The sequence below is a fragment of the Anabrus simplex genome, chromosome 1 (genome assembly GCF_040414725.1).
Source record: "Anabrus simplex isolate iqAnaSimp1 chromosome 1, ASM4041472v1, whole genome shotgun sequence".
NCBI classification, from domain to species: Eukaryota; Metazoa; Arthropoda; class Insecta; order Orthoptera; family Tettigoniidae; genus Anabrus; species Anabrus simplex.
In genome coordinates this window covers 42,830,037-42,857,551 of record NC_090265.1, presented here as the reverse complement: position 1 = coordinate 42,857,551, position 27,515 = coordinate 42,830,037, and the positions used below count along the sequence as shown (strand labels likewise).

The 27,515-nt window shown below is 40.3% G+C and overlaps 1 protein-coding gene across 1 annotated transcript in view; it reads left to right on the top strand.

Annotated features, from left to right (window-relative positions):
* Rrp5 (Ribosomal RNA Processing 5) overlaps window positions 1–26,265 on the top strand; it is a 385,044-nt gene extending 358,779 nt beyond the window's left edge. The window contains exon 20 of the mRNA XM_067156013.2: window positions 26,069–26,265. Coding sequence (XP_067012114.2) covers window positions 26,069–26,255 — 187 coding nt within the window. The 3' untranslated portion in view covers window positions 26,256–26,265. The remainder of the gene's footprint in view (window positions 1–26,068) is intronic.
* The last annotated feature ends 1,250 nt before the right edge of the window (window positions 26,266–27,515 follow it).

Genomic DNA, 27,515 nt, shown 5'->3' with positions numbered 1-27,515 from the left:
TTAGGAGATAAAGGCTAAGTTAGGAATGAATTCAATCGATGAAGCTGTACGGATGAACCGGCTTCGGTGGTGGCGGTCAGGTGAGGCGAATGGAGGAGGATAGGTTACCTGGGAGAGTAATGGATTCTGTTATGGAGGGTAAGTAGAGGGAGGCCATGACGACGGTGGTTAGACTCAATTTCTAACGATTTAAAGATAAAGTATAGAACTAAACGAGGCAACAGACCTAGTTACAGAAAAAGGATTGTGGTAGCGTTTACTAAATTCACAGAAACTTGCAGACTGAACGCTGAAAGGCGTAATAGTATATAAGGAAGATTATATTTTATTTATTTATTTTTTATTTATTTATTTATTTATTTGTATGACTAACCCTTGTCCCGTTTCTCTACGGGGTCGGGTATGACTTAAGATGAATCTTCTTATCGAGTCTTACGACTGGATGCCCTTCCTGTTGTCACCTTCGTCAGATGAGTCAATGAGATGAGATGAGATGATTGACGTGGTATCTGATAGTAGGAAGGGAGAGGTTGAAAGCCGGTGCCAGAACATAGTCTACTCCTGTTGGCTAGCACCAAGGGGTCAGCTCAGGGTTTAACATCTCCATCCCACGGACGAATCACTATCAACGGTGTCATATGCCGTCACTCCCTATGAGCAGTGTGGAGAAGTTTGAAATTGAGTTTTTTGGTTCGCAATCTAGTGATCAGAAATTGTATACCATCACCTCTCCTATCCTACCCTGCTGGCCAACATTCTGATGAACACTTTTTCGGCCAAGGAGACTCGAACCGGCTACCTACGGTGTCAGACCTTTTAGACTTGACGCCTTAACAATTATGGCCACCAGGTGGGCTTTATTTTATTTACTTATTTATTTATTTTCCGCAAATTGTTTATATTATTCACAGATGGTGAATAAAGAAAGGTCACAGTCTCGCGTACACGAAGGCTACAGAATGTTCTTATATACAAATACCGTGTTTACATAATGTATTATTTACATAATATTCACAGGATCTGTTGAACATTATCGAGTAATTCTACTCGCACATACGTGATTCCCACGTATACTCCAGGTCGGCCGACTCATTCACACCCACGTACAGGCTCACACTCGATATCAGATAACCATTCATTCACCCTCCCACGCATACTGAACATTCACTTACATAAGAGAAATACGTTATGTACTGAAGGTTTCGTTAAATATACATTCGTTTTACCTCTTTACAAAATTTTACGGTAGGAAGCTCGTTTTTCTGTGGTTTGAGTTCATTACACAGCCGAGCGGAACGAATAAAGAAGCCACTTGATAAGCTGCTGAAGATGAATGGCATGTGGCCTCCAAGAAGGCCTGGTGTAGTTGGCTTGTAGAACTTGCGAGTTGGCTCTGTATAGGCGACTTGGCTCTGTATAGGCGACTTGCGCCTTTATTAGGACGGAGCCCTACGTAAGATGACTTCTAATGCTAAAACACGGCATGAACACCCAGCCCCCGAGCCATAGGAGTTAAGTAATAATAGTTAAAATCCTCGATCCGGCCAGGAATCGAACCTGGGATCCCATGGACCAAAGACCAGCATGCTAAGCATTTAGTCATGGAACCGGACGAATGTTGCCTATTTTGTAGTATCACCTCTGTCAAAAAAATGACAGCTCATATCAATCTCTGGCGAGACCTAGTGTTTGCACTTTGTGTCTGGCATGGGCTAGAACGACGTTGTTACTGCCATTAACCTCTCCCCCTCTAGAGAGGAGTGGTAGAATAACACACATGGTATCTCCCACTTGTCCCAAGAGTTGACTAAAAGGGCCTTTAGAGTCTCAACTTGGTAGCGTGGGTTGGCGACCACGGGGCCCTTAGCTGAGTCCTGACAATGCTTCCCCATACTTTTGCCAGGCTCCTTACTTTCATCTATCCTATCCATCCTCCCCTGTTCAACTCTTGTTCTTTTCCGACCCCGACGGTATCAAGTTTGTTAATATCAGGGAGTCCTTCATTTTCACGCCCTTCGTGACCATTATCTTCTTTCGGCCGATGCCGTCATTTTGTGAGGTGTCGGACCCCTTCCATGTTTTCCCTTTGATTAGCGTTAATAGGCAATGATCGTCTGGTTGTACTTCCTCTTAAAACAATCTTCACTACCATTGACCTCTCGAAACTGATTAAAGTAGACTATGAGTGATGCTAGTAACGCCATTCCTCATGCTGCCAGTGCCTGTGGTGAACGCTATAAAAGTGTCGTTTGTAGGGTCGAATTGTGTGCGCATTTCAGTGACCTTGGCAGACTGACTGACATGTAAACTCTTCCTGGCTTCTGGCGCGTAGGCTGTGTATAGTTACTGACGGTGGATCTGTCAAGCGAAGCAAGGCAAATAAATAAATAAATTAATTAAATAAATAAATAAATAAATAGTTCATATCAACCCTCGATGGGTGATTCTTGGTTACGTATCATTTATGTTTTATTTAATATTCTCGTATCACTTACCAACAGCTGTGTACGAAATTTGACCAAACTTGTGATTTGCTCGAGAATGTTCTGAAATAATAATAATAATAATAATTGTAACCACCAGGTGGCAGGAGAGAGGGAAGAAGCGGCAGGGCCAGGCACTGGATATAAGCACATCAAGAAAATTTAAATTTGGAATATATTTTCAAGGTTATCTTTCCTTTTTTTAGATTGCAATTTTTTCAGAACAACAAGAACAGGAAGGTTTTAACAAGCAATAGAAAGGGTATAACAAGAAATAATAATGGAGCTCTAAAGCTTAGTACTGTATACAATAATAATAATAATAATCGTATGGCCTCAGCTACCGTGTGCAGACATTTCAATTTGACGCCATCTGGCTGTCTGCTCGTCAATTTCGACGTTCTGTTTTACTCTTAGGCCTACTAGATGGCGGACAGAGTAAACCGAAACTCTCTTGGGCGTCTATGGCTGAGATTTAATTAATTTTGTTGGGTAAACACTAAATGTGTCACCAGAGATCTTTTACATGCCGACATCGTACGACACGGATTGTCGAATGGACTTTTTTCCGCCCTTCGAAAATCCGACTACCTCTGCCGGGTTTGAATCCGCTAGCTTGGGACCCAGAGGCCGACACACTACCACTGATCCACAGAGGCAGCTCTTAGTATACAAAACGAGGGGAAGAAGCTCCCATATTTCCACACAAGGCTAGGTCTTTACCTGACCAATAGGTCTACACATCTTTGGTTATTGAAAGAAAACAATGATGCATTAGCCTCTACGAATAAGGTTACCATTCGGAAGGAATATTGAATCTTGTTACAAATTAAGAAGCTAGAGTTTCCAAAACAAATTTATGAAAAGGGGAAACAAACCCTCAGATTTGAGAAGTGACATGTCAGAAGGTTGTCGAACCCTGAACCATAATTTCATTTTCAGTGTATTGTAAAGAGCCTTAAATTTACACTTACGAGTTCACACAAGAACGCCTCTTGTAATACTTAAAAGCTAATCGGCCTTTACACTCGCTAGCCTTACACTGTAGGGGAGCCATCCACTACTTGGAGATCGAAAGATCCAGAAAACAGGAACCAAAGCTTATCCTGGTCGGCCGAGGAAAGGAAAAACAGAAGGTTAATCGAAAGGTCGAGATAAAAAGGAAAGGGGTGCTGCACACCTCAAGCAGTCCCGTGACATGACTTGTCATGAAACTTAGAAGGGCAGGAGACCTCATGTGACAGAGGATGTACCATAGAACAAGGTGACTAAGACCAAAAGGAAGTTAAAATCCGAAACACAGGATGGAAATTTAGAGTAAGGAAACTTAGTCACCAGCAAACAAAGTGAATAAGGAAAACGAAGGTACACACTCGTGCGTCCTTAAAACTACATGGTCCCCATAAGTGGTTTACACCATGTCCGCAGACAGCCTAGAAAACCTACACATTCTAACACTTACATGCTAGAGGACAGCGCTGTTATCTTCTCGTCGTCACACGTCACATGTGAGTTTAGATAGCTGCTTACCTTATCGCTGCTGCTCCAACCTCTTCTCCTTGAAGGAGAGCCTTACTTAATGTTGCACAGTCCCAGATCAGATCATGACAAATTCATTACGTTCGAACTCACAGTATTTATAAGGATGGGCTGAGTGCTGATTGGTAGAAAATGGCATAACGGGCGGTAGAGATGATGTAAACAGGCAGTAGGCTGATTAGTTAATGACATTATCAGACAGTAGTGCCAAATTAGAAACAAAAAACACTCGCCCACCCCAATACAGAAGCAGTTCTCAACGAAGTTAAACACAACAGTAGTGGCATCTAGTAATGACTCCGTAATTTAAGTGGACATAGTTTAGTTCAGCTTGTTGGAAGGTTTGCCTACAACTATAGGGAGGCCGTACTACAGTTACAACAATAATAATAATAATAATAATAATAATAATAATAATAATAATGATGGAGGAAGAGGAATACTCAATCTCAGGAAGATATCCACGAATAGACTGTAAACTTACGAACATACTTCCACTGAAAGCGAGATCAATATATATTCGTAGTTGTCTGTTGTGCCGATGATAAGTTTACTTCACTCAGTCTTAAAAGCATGTCAACTACTCCTCCAAACTTCGCCAGTACAGAACAACAATATCATGCCTGGAAGTAAAAAGAACTCGATGGTTCACATCCTCTCCATCTGAGTCAACCATATGTTGACGGACTGAAATCCATTCTTGCTAAAACACGCCTACGTTTACGGAGAAACAGAAGGGTTCTTGAAAGCAATCCGGGATAAAATCGTAAGCGCCCTTAACTGTTGTAAGTATATCTTAAAGGAAGAAGTGACCGACAGATGCAGGAGATGTGGAGAAACGGCTGAGATCGTAATTGTGGTTGAATGTAAGGCCGGTAAAGAATATGCTCATTGACATAATGGGGTAGCGAAAACTGTGCTCCAAAAACTGGGAATCAAGTTGGGGCTTATGGGTGAGAAAATCCCGTAATATTAGTGCAGACCATCTCGTGTGCTCGAAAACGGAAGGTTCAAGCTGTACTGGAATCGAGCTTTGCAGACAGGATCAAACTTGCCGGATATTGTCCTTATTGACAGACAGCTCAGGAAGACTGATCTCCTGGATGTGACGGTCCCTTCAGTTCGCATTGTCCACCAGGCCTGTGTCCAGGAGATTGAAGTTAGATAACTGTGGCAAATAGTCGTGGCAACAATGAGGCATTTAGTCATCTCCGCCACAAGACTTGTGCACAGTAAGCTGCAACAACACCTGCAGAATCTGATCAGCACCTGTACTCTTCCGCAATTACAGAAGGCTGTCATTGTGACGACTGCCGCATCCTTTCCCAACACAGCAATAGAGATCGGGAGAACTTGCAGTCTCCTGATCGGTAAATTGTCATAGCGAGTGAAATATGAATAAATAATAATAAGGTAAGATCTTAATTTAAGAAGTTGGTACTACGGTCGTATCAGATAATACAAGACAGTCTCGGTGACCACCTTTTTTAATGTCTAAAATTTCTTTCATATTAAAAATATGGAATAGCTTCTGCACGATGTGGGAGGATTGCACTGTTTACGGTTGGCAGCACTGCCATTCATGAAAATTGTTGCCAATCTGTGGCACAATCGGTTAATCGTCCTTCTGTTCCCAAGGTAGTGGGTTCGATGCTTGCTGAGATGGGCGTTATTTGAGGATGTTTAAATGCGTCAAATCCGCGATGTTGGTTCCCAGCGCGTTATAAAACTCCTGTGGGATTAAATTTCGACATCCCAGCCCTTCTTAAAGTAGGTAGCAATGGAAGGGGAATTTAATCTGATTACATTATTACTATTTTTTAATTTTTTCCTGGTAGGGCTGTGTTGTTTTATGTAGGCTACCTAAGTACAGGTTGCCGACGTCTCCAATATATTTACAAGGTCACTGATGTACCCCTTCTCGATCCGAGGTAATTAGTCTCTCCAGGCAGCTGGTCACTGTGCCTCGCCTTCTACAGTATCTTCACCCACACATTATTACACGTCTTTAAAAATAACAACTGCAACATTAATCATAGGCTGCCATACTTTTCAGCGTTCAGTTTACAGGCCTCCGTGAATGATCCAAGTTGTTGTTGATGATGGAGATAATTATTCTTTTAAGGTAAACGAAATGAGATAACTGTTCCCGAACTGGAAAAGATCCAAAAGAAAGCAGCACGATTTGTTCTGGATGATTTCCGACAAGGAGTAGTGCTACAAAAATGTTGCGAACTTTGGGCTGGGAAGACTTGGGAGTAAGGAGGCGAGCTGTTCGACTATGTGGGTGTATTCCGAGCTGTCAGTAGAGAGATGGCGTGGAATGACAATAGTTGACGAATATGTTTGAGCGGACGTTGTAAATGTAAAGTTGGAATTCAAGAGGACAAATTGGGGCAAATATTCATTTATAGGACGAGGAGTTGGGGATTGGAATAAATTATCAAGTGAAATATCAATACATTTCCAATTTCTTTGGGAATGATTAAGAAAAAGATAGGTAAACGATCGATAGGGAATTTGCCACCTGGGCGACAGTCCTAAAATGTATACAGAATTCTAGGTTAAGTAGTGTACACATTGTGGGGACGATTGTATTGAATTTAATAGCTCTTAACATTACCCCAGAAACGCGACGGGTAAGTCAGCATACGTCTTTTCTCATGTCAAGACTGGGTTATTTTCATTGTAGTCGCAGGCCCTCTTGCCTACTATCACTCACAATCAAGTTGGGGAGTCTTCATTATAATGGCAGACACACTCCACCTGCCGTTTTACATTCTCCCAACTGAAATCAACATAGATCATTACAATGACGTCAGTAGGAATGTCGCGATTACAATCAATGTTATAATATGAAATACTCGATCAAATGAAAAACTGCACATTTTCTCTCTTTTAACGAACATGACTACGCTGCCGATCGAACAGTCCAAAGTTACAAAGCTGGAATGACCAGCCAGCAGACAGCCGTGAACACTCCTCTGCCATTATTCCGTTAAGTGTGCACACTGCTCATTCCAATCAACGCCCCAGAGTTGGTATCGAATAGCTGGAATAGTATGATGAACCAGTGCGTTGCGTACGAGTAGTATCAGAAAATTTATAAACCAGAAGAATGGCATGATAGAATAGTGCATTATGCAACAAGTCTATAATGGCGATAATTAAGACACGAGTATGTTTATAAAACGTCGCTTCGCTCGTTTTATAATTTCCATACGAGTGTCTTAATTACCATTATAGGCGATTTGCATAAGACTGTTTATGCTCGACGAAAATTATAAATCTGTTTTTCAAATATTCATAAATTTCTGCCGAGATGTCGCTTGACAGTTGAGTTTACTGAACAGAGCGCAGAGCGCATGCGCTGGGTTGTTTGATATTCCGTGAGTGGATCAGAGACCTTGACAATGTCCTATATTTTCAAAGCTTCGATAGAAGGTTATCATAACGTAGCTTTATTTCAAATACGAATTGTTTATTGTACAGTTGGTGAATTTGCGGGAATTTGCCGTGTGGTTGTGGAATATTGGAAGAAGGTGCATTGATGTTAATGTGTGTGTCCGACATGTTTGATCTTGGAAACAAATGCGAAGCTAGTGCGTTGGTCAAACAGTTGTATCACAATGAAAATCTGAACTCTGATTGGTGGAGAACCTGTATCATAATGAAACTTGAAGTATAATGAGCCTCATTAAGATTCAGTTTTCTGGCATATAATATTTATATTTCGGCATCGTCGAGCATAAAACTAAGTTATATAGTTCCCCAGCTACTTCCCGCCAATGTTCAGGCAGGCTGTTGTACTCGGTACGCAGCAGTAATCCCATCTGTCGGAGATGAGCGGCAGCAGAAGAGGGAAAGCACATCACAACAAACAGTGGCCAATGTAATGTTATTGTTGATTAATTTTATGAGCTTTTGATATTGTAGATCTTCACATATTTAGTTGTCTTCCGACTCTGTGATATTAGAGCATCTAGGGAGTCCTCCTTCCTTTCATGAATCCCTCTTATATTATTCTTCAGGCGATCATTCCTGTACTTTTTTTCTCATATTTTGTAATCAACTTCACAATTATCGTTGTCGACATGGACCGATGACCACGCGCTTTTACACATGACAAAAACCATCGCCAGTTAACACCATTGATCAATATATCCACGTCAGCCATGCTCGGCATTGATATGGACTAAGCAACAAAAGTCTAAATTAATGTAAATTCATTAATTCCCTTATCACAGTCGTCCCTCTGTGGGTGGGGGCGGTAGAATAACACGCATGGTAACCCCTGTCTCTCGTAAAAGGCGACTAAGACTGGCGCCAGGGGGCACTGGACTTGGGAGCGTGAGTTGCGACCATGGGGGCCTTAGCTGAGTAGCCTACTGGCGTTACTTCCACTTACTTGTACCATGCTACTCATTTTCATCTATCCTATTCTATCCTATCCGACCTCCCTTAGTCAGCTCTTGTTCTTTTCTGACCCCGACATTATTACATATTGGAGGCCTAAAGAGTCTTTCATTTTCACGCCCTTTGTGGTCCTTGTCTTTCTTAGGCCGATATCTCCATTTTTCTAAGTGTCGGAACCCTTCCATTTTCTCTCTCCGATTAGTGTTATATACCCAGAGGATGGTTGCCTAGTTGTACTTCCTCTTAAAACAACTGAATAAGACATAGATGATCGGAAATTGTATTCTCTATCACTTTTGTCATGTAGTAGCCGGGCTGAGTGGCTCAGACGGTTGAGGCGCTGGTCTTCTGTCCCCAACTTGGCAGGTTCGATTCTGGCTCAGTCCGGTAGTATTTGAAGGTGCTCAGATACGTCAGTCTCGTGCCCGTAGATTTACAGGCACGTAAAAGAACTCCTGCGGGATTAAATTCCGGCACCTCGGCGTCTCCGAAAACCGTAAAAATGTACTTAGTGGGACGTTAAGCCAATCATATTATTATTATTATTATTATTATTATTATTATTATTATTATTATTATTATTATTATTTTCGATAGGAATAATAACATAGGTATTTAAAAATTAAGTTTTAGAAGCCTTCCCCCAAATTGCCACACCATCCAGGGTGAATACAATTATTTATAGCGTAGACTATAGTTCCTTATTCCCCGATTTTACATACCGATTCTCATTAAATTCTGTTTACCCATTTTCTCGCGGTTCGGCGTTGATACGGACTTAGCAACAAAAATCGAAATTCATGTATATCTCTGTTACCATAGCCGGTACGGTAAAAATGTATAAGACATGAATGGTCGGAAATTTAATTTTCTGTAACTTTTGTTATGCAATATTTATCGATAGGATCACTAATAACATAAATATTAGAGAATTAAATTGTAGGCCTTCCCCTAAACTACGATTTCCCTCAGCGTGAATAAAATTATTTATAGTCTAGATTAGATTATAGTGGCTCATTCCCCGATGTTACGTACCGATTTTCATGAATTTCTCTTCAGCCATTTTCTCGTCATGCGCGTACACACACACACATACACACATACATGCATACATACTTGCATACTCGTACATACAGACAAGACAGAAATGACGGAAAATTGAAAAGTGCATTTCCTTGTTACTGTGGACATGATCGATACTGAAATACCATTCTTTTTCAATTCTGGGCAATGTACAGACGAAACTCTATTTTTTTTTACATATATAGATTTAGGGGTTGTAGTAAGGATGTAAACGAGAAGGCGTGTAAGTGTCTGCCAAAATGCAGTTAGAATAAGGTTCCAGTGTATGGGACCGACACCAGGATTACTTGATACGAGAAGTGGAAAAGATTCAAAGGAAAACAGCACGATTTGTTCTGGCTGATTTCTGACAAAGGAATAGTGGTACAAAAATGTTGCTAACTTGTTGGGAAGACTCGGGACCAAGGAGACAAGCTGCTCGACTAAGTGGTATTTTCCGAGCTGTCAGTGGAGGGGTGGCGTAGAATGGCATCAGTAGACGAATAAGCTTGAACGGAGCGTGTAAAATTAGGAAAGATCATAATATGAAAAAGTTGGTATTCTAGGGGTCAAATTGGGGCAAATATTCATTTTTAGGACGGGGAGTAAGGGATTGGAATAAATTATAAAGGAAAATATTCAATAAATTTCCAGTTTCTTTGAAACGTTTAAGGAGAAGCTAAACCAGTTGATAGGGAATGTGCCACCTGGGCGACAGCCCTAAATGCAGATCATTGATGAGTGATATAAATGAAGTACGTGCGAATATCTTTAGTAGTAGCCTACATTGCTTTTATGAGAATTATTTTAAACATGCAGGTATCAGACTTTTCCCACGGTGCGCGCGATCTCCGGATCTTAATCATGATAATATATCACGCTACAGTTAGTGGTTTTTATTGTGTGTTATTGGGAGTATATCTAAATCGTTCGTAATTGCGTTACGTCCCTGCAGCAGTAATTTAATATTGTTTTTCTGTTGCGGTGTTTGTCTCAAAAACTCTTGTTCAAAGTCATGCTGCAGCTGGCCAGGAAAGGATGTTTCACACTCCAACAGATGGCAGTGTTAAGCGTTTAACGTCCTTACTGATGCCTAACGGCCTCGACAAATGCCGGAATCCCTCAGGATTTCTTTGATGCACCGGGAGCTCGGCGCAAGTGCCAGGATCGACCTTCTATCTTGGGAACAGAATGATAGCGACTACCAACTGCGTCACTGCACATCCTTATATATTGTGCGGTGGTATGATTCGTTAACAAGTAAATTCAAGGGCACACACAACTCTATTATAGCTGATTCCACGTTAAGAAAACAGCATTGACCGAGCTCGATAGCTGCAGTCGCTTAAGTGCGGCCAGTATCCAGTAATCGGGAGGTAGTGGGTTCGAGCCCCACTGTCGGCAGCCCTGAAGATGGTTTTCCGTGGTTTCCCATTTTCACACCAGGCAAATGCCGGGGCTGTACCTTAATTAAGGCCACGGCCGCTTCCTTCCAATTCCTAGGCCTTTCCTATCCCATCGTCGCCGTAAGGCATATCTGTGTCGGTGCGACGTAAAGCAAAAAAAAAAACAAAAAACAAAAAAAACAGCATTGCTCTTATGGACCTACAAGGAGTGAACACACCCCCTCTGAGGCATCCATAATTCCTCGTGTTAAAGGGATATTATACTGTACTTTGTCATGTATTATGAAGGACAGATAAAAAGGATGAGGCGTTTTTGCCCGTGAGTTATTAAAGTAATTATTTAACATTTTCTTTTTCACATATACGTTTGTAGGGAGGAAGCACAATGGCGGGAACAGCAATCTCTTCGTTGCCTTCATTTTCATTCTTCTGTGTTGTTCTGATACAAGCCTCGTGTAGCATCTCACTCTGTGAACCGCCGGCAGCTCACTTCTGTTGTGAAGTCATCTACAGTATTTATTTATTGCATGTGTGTTTTTAGGCTTTAAATCAGTGCGTAATTGTTCTATGTTGAGTGAGAGTTGTGCGATGAGCCCACGTCTGCGATTTCTCTCTTTAACATTAATACTGGGATCTTTTGTAGAGTCATCTACAGTATGTATTTGTTGCGTCTGTTTTCCAGCCCGTATTGCCTGGAGAAATTCATTAAATGCTATGAAATGCATCCCATAAAAATTATTTGTCTATTTTCTCCCACAATTTGCCGTACACTTCAATGCTGACGTTTCTTTTATGTGCCGTAGCTTACCTCTGATTCTGTATAAACCAAAAATAGTCCCTGTGAACTCGCTGTCCCCGTTAGTTCATAAAAATAATGTGTAGCTTAGTTTCTTCCGCTTTTTATCTTGAACTTAAATACTGAATTTCAGAAATTTGTGTGTTGCCGTTTTCCAGTGATGTTGTTGGGCAGAGCTGTTCGATATGGCAACCCTGTTGTCATAAGAGCAATACTGTTTTCTTAGCATGGAATGAACTGTAGTATTTCGATTACTGTTTTAGCCGTCCTTTACTGTAGCCTATGTTAACTGAATGTCATGTTGTTTAGGTCATCAGTCCATAGAGTGGCTTGATGCAGCTCTCCATGCCACGCTATCATACGCCAACCTTTTCATTTCTATCTAACTACTACATCCTACATCTGCTCTAATCTGTTTGTCATATTCATACCTTGGTCTACCCCTGCCGCTTTTACCGCCTACACTTCCCTCAAAAACGAATCGACCGAGCCCGATAGCTGCAGTGCGGCCAGTATCCAGTAATCGGGAGATAGTGGGTTCGAGCCCCACTGTCGGCAGCCCTGAAGATGGTTTTCCGTGGTTTCCCATTTTCACACCAGGCAAATGCCGGGGCTGTACCTTAATTAAGGCCACGGCCGCTCCCTTCCAATTCCTAGGCCTTTCCTATCCCATCGTCGCCATAAGACGTATCTGTGTCAGTGCGACGTAAATCAAAAAAAAAATAAAAAAAAATGAATTGAACAAGACCTGGGTGTCATAAGATGTGCACTATCATTCTGTCTCTTCTTTTGGTCAAATTTCGCAAATCGTTTTCCTCTCATCATTCATTTGTGATTCGATTTACCAATCTCACCTTCAGCATTCTTCTGTAACACCACATTTCGAAAGCTTCAATTCTCTTTCTTTATGGGTTAGATATTGTCCATGTTTTATTTCTATACAGTGCCACGATCCAGACGGAAGTCTTCAAAAACTTCTTTCATTCCTGTATCAGTGTTCGAAGTATTTTTTTTTTTCTTTCTTAAGAACGGCCTTCCTTGCTTGTGTTTGTCTGTATTGTATGTCCTTACTTCTGCAATCATTAGTTATTCTACAGCCCAAGTAACAATATTCATCTACTTCCTTTAAGACATTTCGTAATCGAATAACTTATTTCCTGCATCTCCAGACTTCATTCGACTGCACTCCATTACCTTTGTTTTGGGATTATTTATTTTCATCTTGTACTCCTTCTCCAAGGCTGTGTCTATACCATTCAGTAATTTCTTCCGATCTTCTGCAGAGTCATGTGAACTGTAAAATAAGTTATAGTACTAGTGGAGCACTGCGGCACGTACCTCGACACTTCGCCGACACGTGGAAGCGTTTCTAGCTACCCATGGAGGACATTAACGAAATAGTTGTGATGGCCCTACGAGGTACTTCTTAGTTACTACATATTAAGTGCATAACGTCCTTACTAACAAAAACTTTCGAAATATTCTAATTTCTGTGTTTTATTCCTTTGTAACGCCTCCCACCACATGTGATCTGTATTACCTTGTCTTTCATGGCAGCCTGTTAATACAGGCTTGCTTTTAAATAATAAACCTGAGATTCACCACAGCTTTTCAGAGAGGGAGTTGTAAGGCACGGGTGTATTCTGCCCGAAGGCAAGCCCGAACCTCCACGGAGGTGTGCCTGAGCCGGAGTTTTTGTACGGTAGAGTGGCCAGTTCCTTCCCGCTCCTCCATTCCCTTACCCCCCCCCCCCCACCAACAGCGCGTGGCAGCCCATCCAAATCTTGACCACGCGCAATGCTGCTTAACTTCGGAGATCTCACGGGATCCGGTGTTTCAACACGTCTACGGCCGTTGGTCAGAGGGAATTGAATTACATTTATTGGTATGTCACTGAGACTGAAAAGCATGTTTACGCAGCGACTGCAAAGATACGTCTGAACATATATTAACATAATTAATCTTTATGTTGTTTATGCTAGGATTGTATTTGTATATTGGCACGAATTGGCTTGGATTAGAAGATCCGTTAAGTTGGAAACTAAAATATTGCTAACATTATTTTTGAGAATTTAAAATACTATGCTGGTGAACGCAAGACATCACAAACTGAGAAGTGCTTTAGCCTCATCCTTGAGATCGTTAGGATGGGAAACCCATGAGAAAGTACACTGTGAATTCTCTAAAGGATGGTTTAGACGAGCTGATTTTGTCGCAGTAAACCGGCGCACCGGAAAAGCTCAAACAATTCGCTTTGGAAGGTATCAACATCAGACAACTGAAGTCAACCAGGAGAAGAGGTCCATCTACGAACCCTGTCTACCGTGAGTCTCTGATCGGTATCATGTTCCATTGAAAAACTGGTGTGTTATAGGACCACTGTTTGATAGTAAGGATGCTGTGCCGCTGTTGACCTGAAAACATATGATAAGCCTCCGATTTTCTTTAACTGGTCTAAATGACATCGCCCTAAACTTTAAAGATTCACTTAAAATTCTCCATCACCGTTTGTACGTCACGCGATAGGGAGTCAATGTTATTACTAAACTATGCATACTGATACTCAACAATGCAAGTAATTTTGTTCTTATTTCAGGAACCCCGTGGTCACTTACTGATACTCAACAATGCAAGTAATTGTGTTCTTATTTCAGGAACCCCGTGGTCACTTACTGTTTGTAAGCTGATATCTCACTAGGAAAATAATGAAATAAATGCATAAAAACAAGGGTTTTAAGAGACTACCGAGTTTCTGATTGACAACTACCCGTCGTCTACTTCTCAGAAGTAATTATTTAGAGTGGCCCCTTGTGTACCCCTACAGAAAAAAAGGAATTTAAGGACTTTTTAGGGGGGGGGGTACAGTTGCGGTATTTGTGAAGCGGGGAATTGATGTTAAAGGTACGGCGGATGGAAATTTGAAGAGTAGTCTTTGTAATCTTGTTACCTCTCTTATGAACATACTCCATAAGTTTAAGTATGATATTGAACCCATGACCTTTGTGCCCTAAGAATTTTAAGTATGAAAAGTTACTACATTTCTGAACATTTTTTGATATCACGGGAGTGACACGTGGCAAGGAGGTAGCTACTTTCCGTCCCACGCTCTGAGATATGACGTCATCCGCACGTGTCGGCAGTGGAAGGATACGGAAACAAGTTTATGTTGAATAAATATAATTAAATGAAAGAATTAGTGGTGAATGCAATATAATGAGGGTCCTGTATTTATCTATAGGCCCATTGGTCTTTAGCAAGCAAGACAGATTTGAGACTGCTAAGCCATTTTGGTGGATTATTTCAGAAGGGCGCGCGTGTCTAGCGTCCCCACGCGAAGTCGACAGAAAAGTAGTGCCTATCAAATAAGGTCATCTAACCAGTTAAGTTAATATGCATAAATTTTAAATGTCCAGGAACGCTACCGATAGCCATGTAGCAAGTATGTGGTTACATCCAAAACTCGTTTAAATACGGTTTATTTAAGTCGAAAAAGTTACGCAAATTTTCTTGGCGGCAAAGGGAAAATGCCTGGAGAGAGTGGGTAATGGCTATAAATATAGAAGGGACGCCATCTTGAAACCCCTGCATTGTGTTATTGAATCTTGAGCGAGAGAGTTAGACTGTTCTGCAAATCAAGCGACAAAAGTAGACTAAGTCCGACGAACAGATTTTTGGCCGATGTAGCTGGGGTCTTGATCCAAGTGGATTTTGTTTGAGCAAAAGTAGTCTTATAAAATGGACGGTCAAGGTACTGCAGAAGTAGTATTAGAGAGTGGTAATTTTTTTGTGTGTGTGTGTAGTAAAAGTAATTCGTGTGCGGGCAGTAACTACCATCAGTCGAGTGCGATCAACGGAGACACGTGTGAAGGGTATTTTTTTTAATGTTTTATTTCCAGGAAAAATAAATATTATGGTGTACAGCCAGAAATGTAAAATGGCTTGATAAGCGACGGAAGGTCACGGGTGAGCCGAAAGATGGAATCCGACGAAACCTAAGGTAGGTGCCTTGCCATCTTACCACGTACTATATCTTGTTTTGTGATGTCAAACTTATGTGCATTTGAAATGGGTTTTTATGACTCAGTTGGTCACCCATACTTCTTGTTGGCGAATGTCAGAAATTTGACGAAAGGTCATTTGTTTAATTTTCTGCTTGGATAAATTTTAAAATATTGCGAGTGCCGTGTGACATGTAAAAGTTATTAGTGAGGGTTTCGAAGTGATATCACGTCCAGAGTAGATCGTCATTTCCGTGAATTTATTGCCTATACTTTTGTGATGTCAAATTAAGATATTTTATCTGACGTAAAATCTTTCTGTTTGAATTTTGACGTAAATGATGTAAGAAATCCATGGTTACCCATTTCCAATCGAGTGGAAGCGCGCTGTCGTGTTGAGAAACGTAGAGTGGTGAATTTTGTCACGAAGTGAAACGTAACTCTATGACCATTTAAACTGTGTCTGACTGACAATATATAATAGTAGAATTTTGACAGTCATTTTGTGAAAATCCAGTTCTGAAAATACGAGATCATTATGCGAAGCGTTCATTATTAATGTATTCGTGCGTATTATGCGTCGTGGATTCTAAGTATTTTTATTCCAGTTTTTTGTCAGCGAGATAGGATTTGTTAATCAGGTGATTGGAAGTCTGTAAATGTGCCTGGATATGTATAAGCCCGAGGGAGATATTGTTTAATGTTTGGGATGGAAAGTAGAACTAGAGAATCCATGCCGGTATTAATTTGCGACGTGTACAATTATTGTAGGGCATTTTGAAGTATAATCTATGTGCATTTTATTGGTCAGAAATATAGTATTTTGTTTAATTATGTCGGCGAAGTTAAAGGTTTCATTCTGAGAGGCCAGTCAGGCAAGACGAAACAGATGTTTCATATCACAGCGGAGCGGGGGTCGTGTTTCAATGCCGTCAGCTGATAGGAGTTCGCAGCTCGAGAATAACGGGATTTGGGTAGTGTGTTAGAATTGAGATCGCATTTCTTGGCAGTGGATATCAATAATTACGAAATCTAGTTGAATTTTTCATCCTGGAATAACGTGTAGGTTATTAGATACTGTGAATTTGTTTAATTGAGATTGTAATGTAAATTTGAGACCACAAACTTAGAGTAGAATGAGTAAGGTTAGCCAACTTCAGGGTTGTCCAAAATATAGAGCGATGGTAATGATGATTGTTTTGTTTGTAAGGGGCGCACAAAGCTTCACGGAAATGTTATCACAAGATATGACATCGTAATCGGTTTACATTGTACGGCGAGTTACTTATGGTTTTGTACTTGATTATCAGGGTTATCCAAGTAGTAATCATGGTTAGTATTAGATTAAATTAAAGTGTGATGTCACGAAACAAGGTAAATACTGGAAATAAATGATGTATTTTTTTTTCAGCTACAGGAATCAACAACCGACGATATACATCCAACATGATTAAAAATGAATTACGTCAAGACTTGTATAGGGACTTGTGAAAGAAACCATTCGTCCGCGGAGATAGAATGTGTTGTTCATTAAGATTTCATTAAATCATTTAAATTTATTTAATTATTAAATTCAGTGGAAACATTTTGAAATAACTTTAAATCAAGCGAATAACTTGAAGATGCATTCTGGAAATCTTAGTTTATTTTTCTGGGGAATATGTAAATGTTAACGTAACGATTAAGGGGACATATCCGAAGGCAATGGATTTTACTGCCACAAAGTATTGTGAGCATTGTTGTTGTTGCATTATTTGACTTTGATTGATGGGCAGTAAATGTGCTGGGGTGAGTAAAGTGGAAACTTTGGGCATTAACCGATGTAACTTAATTGTGTTTAGCCTTCAGCTTAGAAACTTGAATGGTCATGGGGTCATCAACCTCAGTGACTTAGAGTAGGGCCATATGCCATCGTAGCATCATTTTCCTTGCGGTCATCATCCACAATGATTTTAAAGTAACTTAGAAGTTTAGATGTCGGTCCATGACATAGTCGCAGGTCACATCGATTCAATTAAGGGTCCATGCCGTATAACCAGTGTGTGGCACACACCGATTGGACTGCCTTAATTATACCCAGAGTCCAGAGTTCGTGTTACGAGGACTGGACCATAAAGAATCACTATGATGGTACATGTAGTCTCACATGGAAGCCGAATTTAAGGATTTCCAGACTTTCTTTTCTTTAATTAATAATTGAGACAATGGTTTCTAGTAAGGATGCCCATCAGGCGGTTATGTTAAAGGCTCTCACCAGTGTTCTGACCTGTGTAAAATGATTGTGGTGTCCAGGGGACACGATTGGATCCCAATGATACCGATGATAAATTATTAATTCTTCAGAGATTACTTGAATAAATAGGAATATTTTTAAACAGACCTTTCATTTGAGTATATATATTATAATTACTGAACCCTACCTTTTACCTCAGCAAGTGACGAAGAACCCGATACGACCAAGAGACAGAGCTCATGAAATTTTGCTGATAGGTAAGGAAGGTAGGTATCCTTCATAGTGGACCAAAGGGTTCAATATGAAGGTAGAAACGGAGCTTTGTGTTTAGATTTATTCCGCTCGTAGTGCTTGAAATCTACTGACGTTGGTAAAATATCAAGTATGGCAATTGTATGTTGGCATTCATAAGCTTGTGCATTTTGCCTCTGTTCTCTGTTCGTCGAGCGAGTTCGCTGCGTGGTACGGCTGCTTCCTTCTCAGTCCTAGTCCTTTCGTTTTCCTTCCTTGCCGAAAACCTGAGTTGGCGCAATGTTAAATCTCAAGCAAAAATAATAAAAATTACATTTTAAAAACAGATAAATCATTACACAACTAATCCGTAATCAGTGATCGGATGTATCAGACTTTTAACAAATACCTATAGCTTGTAGCGTGGTGGACACGAAGCATTACGTTCTAGAATAAATGTAACTTGAAAACTTTTCAGTCTGTCGAACACAAGTTAAATATAAATATTTCACTACTAGCATATGTACCCGTTCTTCGCACGGGAATTTGTAATCGATTTCACGATTCCTACATTAGTTTATGCGAAGTTACATGCCTGTATTCTGACGTTTAATGCGGCATGTTAAACTGATATTCTTCTACGAAAGCAGGTGGTGGTAATGTGAAGTGCAATAAAGCTGAACAAAGTGGAGAAAGAATGGGGTAGATCACAGAGTTTATTGAACGACAAAGTTTCTTGTCCGAGGTTGTGCGTAATTCTCGGTTACATATTGCTCATCTGAAACGGGGAGTGTCACAGTGGTTGGAAACTCGTTAAACCAATCGATGACGATAATCTCTCTTATTATCTGTTCTATCAAAAGGAATAAAATGGCTCGTTGGTTAAACCATTTAACCCAACTTGAAATGACATCGCAGCCTGTACCTTTCCTTGTTGTCCTCCTATCGAAAAGGAACAGATGAGAAAAAGCATTCTTTGAAATTGATTTCCATTAAGGTTGCTAGTTTTCCAGTAAGGTTGATCATGTATATTTTGTGGGCGGGTAAAATCACTGTTTCGACTTCATATAAACCCCCAAATCTGGGATTTAGAAATAATATTGACCCTAATACCTACGCAAGGACGGATATAAAGTTTGGTAGAAATATACAGAGTAATTTCCCAGTTCAATGAACTCAACAAACGGACGAACAGACAAATCGACTAAAAAAAGCTTAAAAATAGTCGGCTCGATTTAGAGTGAAAAACGGTCCGATAATGATTACTTATATCCCATATTAATCCTCGTATCGAAATGGTGCGCATGAGAAAAAAAAGATTTAGACATTTATTTCCATTAAGGTAAGTAGATTTCCGTTAAGTTTGATTGTGTATATTTTGTGGGAGTGCAAAATCACGATTTCGGTTTCGTATAAACCCCCAGTCAGTTCAGGGATTTAGAAACAGTCTTGGCCTTCAAACCTACCCAAGGACAGGTGGATTCTAAATATGGAGTTTGGTAGAAATATATCTGGTAGTTTTCGAATTATAAGAACTCAGACAAAGTGACAAACAGTCAAATAGACACCAAAGCTAAAAACTATGCAGATGAAAATTGAAAATTTCGCCAAAATAGTCAATGTACAGACACGCCAAAAACCAAACCCCATGGCGCAACAGCCTCGAAGGGCCATGGCCTACCAAGCGACCGCTGCTCAGCCCGGAGGCCTGCAGATTACGAGGTGTCGTGTGGTCAGCACGACGGATCCTCTCGGCTTTCTAGACCGGGATACAGACACACGGTCGTTACGATTTTATTTATATAGATAACACATCTGCAAAATCCCACATTATTAAATAAGGAATAAAAATACACACTTAAACAAAGAATGACATGTTTCGTTCTTGAGAGAACATCATCAGATTCTATCAAATCACACTCAGATATTTAGAAAATTATGTTAATTTTTGTTTAATACTTAGGAGCTTGAAATCTGAAACTTATCTAAGGACATCAATAAAATAAGTTCCAGTAGACTTATCAAAGGAGAACTTATCTTAATGGTACCCTTTGGTAAGATAAGTTCCAGATTTCGAGTTAAGTATTAAACAGAAATAAACATAATTTTTTAAATATCTGAGTGTGGTTCGATGGAACCTGATGTTCTTTCAAGAACGTTACTATTTGTTTTACGTCGCACCGACACAGATATGTCTTATGGCGACGATGGGACAGGAAAGGCCTAGGAATGGGAAGGAAGCGTCCGTGGCCTTAGTTAAGGTACAGCCCCAGCATTTGCCTGGTGTGAAAATGGGAAATCACGGAAAACCATCTTCAGGGCTGCCGACAGTGGGGTTCGAACCCACTATCTCCCGAATACTGGATACTGGCCGCACTTAAGCGATTGCAGCTATCGAATTCAAGAACGAAACATGCCATTCTTTGGTTAATAGCGTATATTTATATTCCTAGTTTAATAATGTGGGGTTTTTTTTCTTTACAGTTATGTTCTAGTGTAAAATGTATATTTAACTTGTGTGTTCGACAGACAAAAAAGCTTTCCACTTACATTTAGCTGAGTCGACACTGGAAAGTATGGCTTCCTTCTTAACAAATTCCAGAATGGGCATTAATGCCGCGAACTTCCCGACGTTATTTTAAATGTATGGTTTGACCAGGATAAAGTTCTGGCGAGAGAGGGAGAGAATATTTTTCATTCAGTCTTCACGGAAGATTATTTCCAATAATCGAGTGTTAACACTTCCTGCTATGAGCTCTTGGCTACGACTGTACTCGTCTCTGCCCAGGGCCACTCGCACTGGTTTGTGTTACATACAGCAGGTGTGTTCCGGATCCTGCGCCTGGAAGTAGGCCACCGAGCGACCCACTCTCGCGTCAACAATGAATTGCTCCGTCTCAGTGACAGCCATGGGGTGAATTCTGCCGGACACAGCACAATAATGGTATGTTACTCATGGAACTCGAAGGTTGGGTGGAATCTCTCTCAGTAGGAAGCGAGAGAATATTCCTTCCTTTCACTCGCTCGGGTGTGCTGAATGAATTCAGTTATTGTATTGTTGTAGATTCATTTCCCGGTCTTAAAAGGCAACAGTTTAGCTGAAGCTATCGTCGCGCCGACCACGTGACTCTCTATTGTCCACAGGCCATCGGGTTAGTCCGCAGTCTTGGCGGGCAAAGTAGTACATGTAACTTTTTGAGATCTTGGAATACATTAGGTCAGCAAGCACGTGAGTGTAAAATTCCGATTTTTTTCTCTGCCAGATTCCTCACTAACATATTTCTTATCCGACTTTCATTGGTCAACTCCTGTTGTCTTCTGACAGTCTTCATTTCACACATTTATGACTTTTTTCCTCTTTTGCCAATATCTTAATTCTTCCAAAAAGTGCTCTTCTTTTTCTTGCCGGACCGATTGGGTCAGAAGGTGAAACACTGGCCTTGTGAGCTCGATTGGATGGGTTCGATCCCAGCCCAGTCCGATTGTTATTTTAAGATGCTCAGGTACGTCACCGTCGTGACGGTAGAGAATATCCATCTTAATAGGTGCCATAAGGAAAGGGTACTATCTCCGCATTTTTCAGGGTCTGGTGAAAACCAGGAGTAATCTGTGGCCAACGCAATAGTTATTGTTGTTAATTGTTGTTGATGCTTAATATTGTTGTTTATACCGATTGTTATCCTATTGTACTTAAATGTATTATTTTATTAGTGTAAAATAGCCCTCCGTCGGCTGTATCTAATGAAAAATATTGAAAATGAAAATCCACAGCCTGTTTCCAGTCATTTGACCGGATCAGGAATGGAATGAATGAAGCCTCCATCTAGTGGCAAGGATAAGAATTGTGCCGGCTGCCGAAGCCTGTCGCACTCCTCTGGGGCAATGATTAATGACTAACAGATGAAATGATACTGGAGAGTGTTGCTGAAATGAAATATGACAGGGAAAACCGGAGTACCCGGAGAAAAATCGGTCCCGCCTCCGCTTTGTCCAGCACAAATCTCACGTGGAATGACCGGGATTTGAACCACGGAACCCAGCGGTGAGAGGCCGGCGCACTGCTTCACGGCTGTATCTAATAATTAAATAAAACATTTTAAAAAATGACTTTCAGCGGTGTTAGGGTATTTGGACGGTTTACTGCCTTTCAGTGAATCATTGAACGAGCTCGGTTACGATGTTGGTGACGTCTTTCTCATAAAACGAGAAGACGAAGTGAAAATTACAAACACTGTTAAGGTTAAGTTTGCGGACAGTTCTGAAGAAAAACCTACGTTCAGGATTGTCATAGCTTGCTACTTAAGCAAGGAAGCAAGCTAGCTAGATTGTAATTTTACCTGACTACTTATTTCGTGATCATAGACACGGGAGTTACAGTTCTACTTGGAATCTGAACCACATGTATGAGTTTTTCATTTTAGAAATTCCACATGCTTCGCCAGTGATTCGAACTGCGGGCGCCTTGCTCAGAAGCTATTGATAGTGCTACTGGGCTGTTAAACCATCCGTAGCGCCATCTTCGTTCCGTGATAGATTGTGCATTCTGAGATATAAAACCATTCCTAGACATTATCTTCTTGCTGATTTCAATATCCACCGCGAATTCCCCATTAATTCATTTGCTAAGTAGGCCTACCTAAAATTATTCGGAACTTCAGTATCTCCGTCTTCGATTTTTATCTTTCTTTTCCTTCCTGTTTCCCTGTATCACAACTTAATTTTTTCGCACTGATCTTCATTCCATTTATTTTTCATTTACTGCATCAAGCTGTTAATTGACTACGATTTCGTGTTTATTTTTCAACCCACTACATCACCAGCAAATAACATTGTGTTCGTAAATAATAAGGTGGGCTTTTCAGTCGGTCATAACGTGATACATTTCTGATTTCGTACAGTTGGTCGATTTAAATAATGTAACGATACTTGTTAGATTGACATTAAAACGTAAAATTAACAGCCTCATTTAATTGTGTAATTAACTTACACGGAATTTAGTGACAGCGATAAAGGGTGTGAGAGATGAAATAAATGACCTAAGATTCTGACACGGTTTGGGAAACTTGTTTGTGGGGGACCGGGATCATTTGTCGATGAACTTATATATTTTGTTAAATACCTAGATTTACGAGCATTACAGATTAAATAATTTAAACATTACTAATTGTACATCTATTGTATATGAACATTTCTACAAGAGTTATCAGTATGGTGCGTATCCCATCCGATATCAGCTCCTCCTTACTTGCTCGCATTCCTACCCACCCCAATTTAAAAAGAAAAAATAAAAATAATGCAATATTCAGTTCGAGTCCAGATCACTTTAGGCTGCCAATAGAAGTTCAACTGAATGTCTAAATTGCTCGATATGTTAATTTTAGCAGACGTAACCTGCCTTGAACGTGTAGTATTCTTAAATAAATTGAATATTCAAATGCGCCCTTAACAAAGGCGAATAGAGACTGGAAGTGTACGGAAACTGTCGTCCATAAAAAAAGAAACACCACGGGTCGTGGTAAAAGAGATAATAGCAATAAAAATGAGGATAGGAACCAATTCATTAATTCGCCATGTTCATGCAGAATCAACTAGGGAAAGTAAAGTACGGTAATGTAGTTCTGCAACCATATTTAGTTAGGCCTGTACAACTAATAACAATCGTGACGTCTTCAAATACATTAATCAGTGATTAAACGATTGGGATGGAGTTAGAAATTGTCGTCCGGCTCCATGGCTAAATGGTTAGCGTGGGGTCCCGGGTTCGATTCCCGGCAGGTTCGGAAATTTTAACCATCATTAGTTAATTTCGCTGACACGGGGGTTGGGTGTGTGTGTTTTCATCATCATTTCGTCCTCATAACGACGCGCAGGTCGCCCGTGGGAGTCAAAACAAAAGACCTGCACCTGGCAAGCCGAGCATGCCTTCGGACACTCCCGGCACTAAAAGCCATACGCCATTTCAGTGATTGTCGATCAGTTGGTAAGACGTTGGAGTGTTTATTAAGAGACGAAATGGGCGTGGGGAAGCGGAGCAAATCCTATGATACCTCTTTCAAAAGTTAATTGATACTTCACGCCCCCCTCCCGCCAGAAAAAAAAAAGATAATAGGGACGCTAGAAGGTTTTTCATGTACAAGTGCACTGTTGGAAATGTTGGATTGATCCTGAATTTGTTCATAGAATAGGTGCTTATGACATTGGAAGAAATACGCTATTTCTACGAGAAAGAAATATTTAAAAAGATCATACTCCAAGTGTTTGTATAACATTCCTGGATTGATCTAGAGCACGAGTGTATAAGCTTGCCCGCCGTAAGCGCCGTGGCCGTGCTAGAAATACCTGTGCACCAGGGCGCAAGTCCCTTCTCCTCAGTGGGCTTGTACTTTCCAACGTTGCTGACTCAGGATTGTGCACGCATACCGGCGATAGGCACTATTTACCTGTTTTGGTCTACATGTAATGGTTGAAACATACACCTACATAGACTGTGGCATAATGATTGATACAGTAATTTGTTAGTGTGTTGGTGTGTTGTTGGTTGAAGAGATGCTACTTTCATCGTAGCCTCTTTCATCGTAGCCTGTTTTCTTTTGTTTACGTTTATAAAAAGCATTCCGTTTTGCTGCAGAAGCGATATGGTAGCGACATAGTATTCGGTATTATTCTGCTTCATAGTTGTTCATAGAAGAGTTGAGCATGTTAAGGGAACCGGGAAGTGTGATAGGCTCTAAAATTTCAATTTTCGTGTTTGAGCTTACAAATATCTCAGGTCTTTCCTGAAGAATTTTATGTATCAGTTATTGTGCTGAAGTTATATTTGAGGCAATAACATTAATTTTAAACATAACTCTGCACGCTGAATATCATTTATGAATTTTTCGTAAGTCGTATTTTTTGAAACGTTGTGTACCTTTTTCTCAGAAACTATCACATCAATGTATTTTGAAACTTGGTATAGTCTTTTAGACACTATATAGACCTTCCTGTTGATGTAAATTTAATCAGATATCTTGATTAGTTCATGGAGGCCAGCTTAAAGAGCACTTAAAATTTTACAGAAACTAAGTTTTCAACTAGGATACAAAAATAACTTCTGAACTCCTGTAAGCAATAGGACAATAATTTTAGTTCAGCAGTTCAAAAAAGGTCTAAATATTATGCATGCAAAGTTTCTTATGTCTAATTTGAGTATTTTCTCAAAAAAGGCACATTCGTTGAGGGAATTTTTAACAATATTTTTAAAAATTATATTTTATAATGTTCTTTCTGACACGAAATATTAAACATAGATGCTTCATATTCTACCTACCCAAATAATGATGAATGTGTTCTGAATATATCAAAAGAACATTCAAGGAAATACCTCTTTTAGTTTCTGAGATATGTAACTAAACATCGGAAGTTACATTTTTCTATCGTTTCACACTTCCCGGTTCCCTAACGTCTGAAAAATAAATGCCGTTTATTTTGTACTTTATTGCTTATGGCAATCTTTAAAGTAATTATTTATTTTCCACGGTGATTACAGAGCATGGTGTTCGGCACATTTTATACAAACGCCTTGTAGAACACATTATGTACGTCCTTAAATGAAATAATATATACATGTACTGTACGGAGTACTGTAGTTGTGAAAGTGTAATATACTTTGTACACCTCTCCTGGCTCGCGCTGTCTGATAACGTCCTGTGCTAGCACTCGTAACAGCTTTCGGTTAGGCCGTGGCCTTGTTATGCTGATCTACAGTAGAGGAAACTGCATTAATGCTTGCCCAAAACCTGCGCATTTTTGTTTTGTTTTAGAACTTACGGAATCGAACACCTTAGACTCGTCTCGTATTTACTCGTTAGTGTATTGTTGTATGTCGATGAGTGTTATAAACAGAAATCCTTTCTTTGTTGCAGACAAGTGCTGGAACGTGCTGTGGTACAGAAACTGCCCGCTCGCAAGATGAAGGTCTTGTTCAAGAAGTTCCTGCAGTTCGAAGAACAGCACGGCACTCCTGAAGGCGCCGAGAAAGTACGGCTCATGGCTCTAGAATATGTAAACTCTGCTACGGATGGTGAGGAGCAGAACGCTGAGACGGGCTGACCAGTTCGCTCAGAAAGACTTCAAGAAAAGCGAAGTGACTATTTTAGTAGACACGATGTTTCTGTTTTATGTCGTTTGTGACTTTAAATACTCTTTAAAAGAGTACATTGTACTGACTAGGAAACTCTTTCATCTGTAAGTCTCCGATCTGATTGAGATTTGGTACGACGACTTCAGTAGGAATGCTTTATTTAGCCATATCAAAATTAGATGCCCTGTCGTACATTTAGCATCGATTTTGGAGTGTCAACGTGTGCTCATTTAAGCACCGCATAGACAGCAGTGAGGTGCGGGAAGCCGAGGTAAGGGAAGTAATGTTTGTGCGAGAAAGAGTGACAGCGTAGCGCACGCCGCCTCTACCTGCTTCCCACCGCTCACTCCTGTCTATGCGGTGCTTAAACCTGACAACCCAAAACCGGTACTAAATATACGACTCTGCATCTACATTCGATATGACTGAATAAAATATTCCTACCGCAGTCGTTGTACCAAATCTGTCAGTTCGGAGACTTACAGATGAAAGGGTTTCCTTGTTACATGTATTGCGCACAATTTTTTTTTGGTCGCATTTCCATGTATAAACCCGGAGTAGCTCGTAGCTTATGTTCAAAGCTATATAATTTTTAGTATGACTTTTCCTCCCTCACATGTAGTCGACTGAAGTCCAAATAAATACTTGAAATATTGTATATAGGCCCTATAGCAGTATTGTTTATAGATGAAGAATCTAATGACTGATAATCTCGGTGAGTCTCTCCTAGCAACATCTAACATCATTAACAGTGTGTTTGAAAAAATGCTGTCCATAAATCACTGGCAGACGATGACCTTGATGTTAGGCCCCTTTAAACAACAAACATCGCTGGCTGTGAGAAAGGGGACCAGACATACGAGCGTTTAATTCTTTTTACAACCAATAAGGTTAATCATAACCACATACGGTGATAAGTCCAAATTAGCCGCATATGTTTAAAAATAGGTACGCTTCCGCCTAAAATCCGCTCGTGACAAGTAGAGGCTGTATCACAAGTTCATATCCTATTACACAACATGGCATAAAGTTCTTTCACCCGTAACTTGAAGCAACCCTCTAACTTGCAATTTTCATCGAGAGTCAACTGGGAAAAGTAAGGTAATGGAATCTTGCTTAATATAGGTGTGACTCTTCGCGATCGTTTTGCTTGTTATTGGTTCGATTCTTAACTTTCGAACGACGGTGTGCAAATATTTGACGTCTGGTTTGTGACAGATTTTGTCATC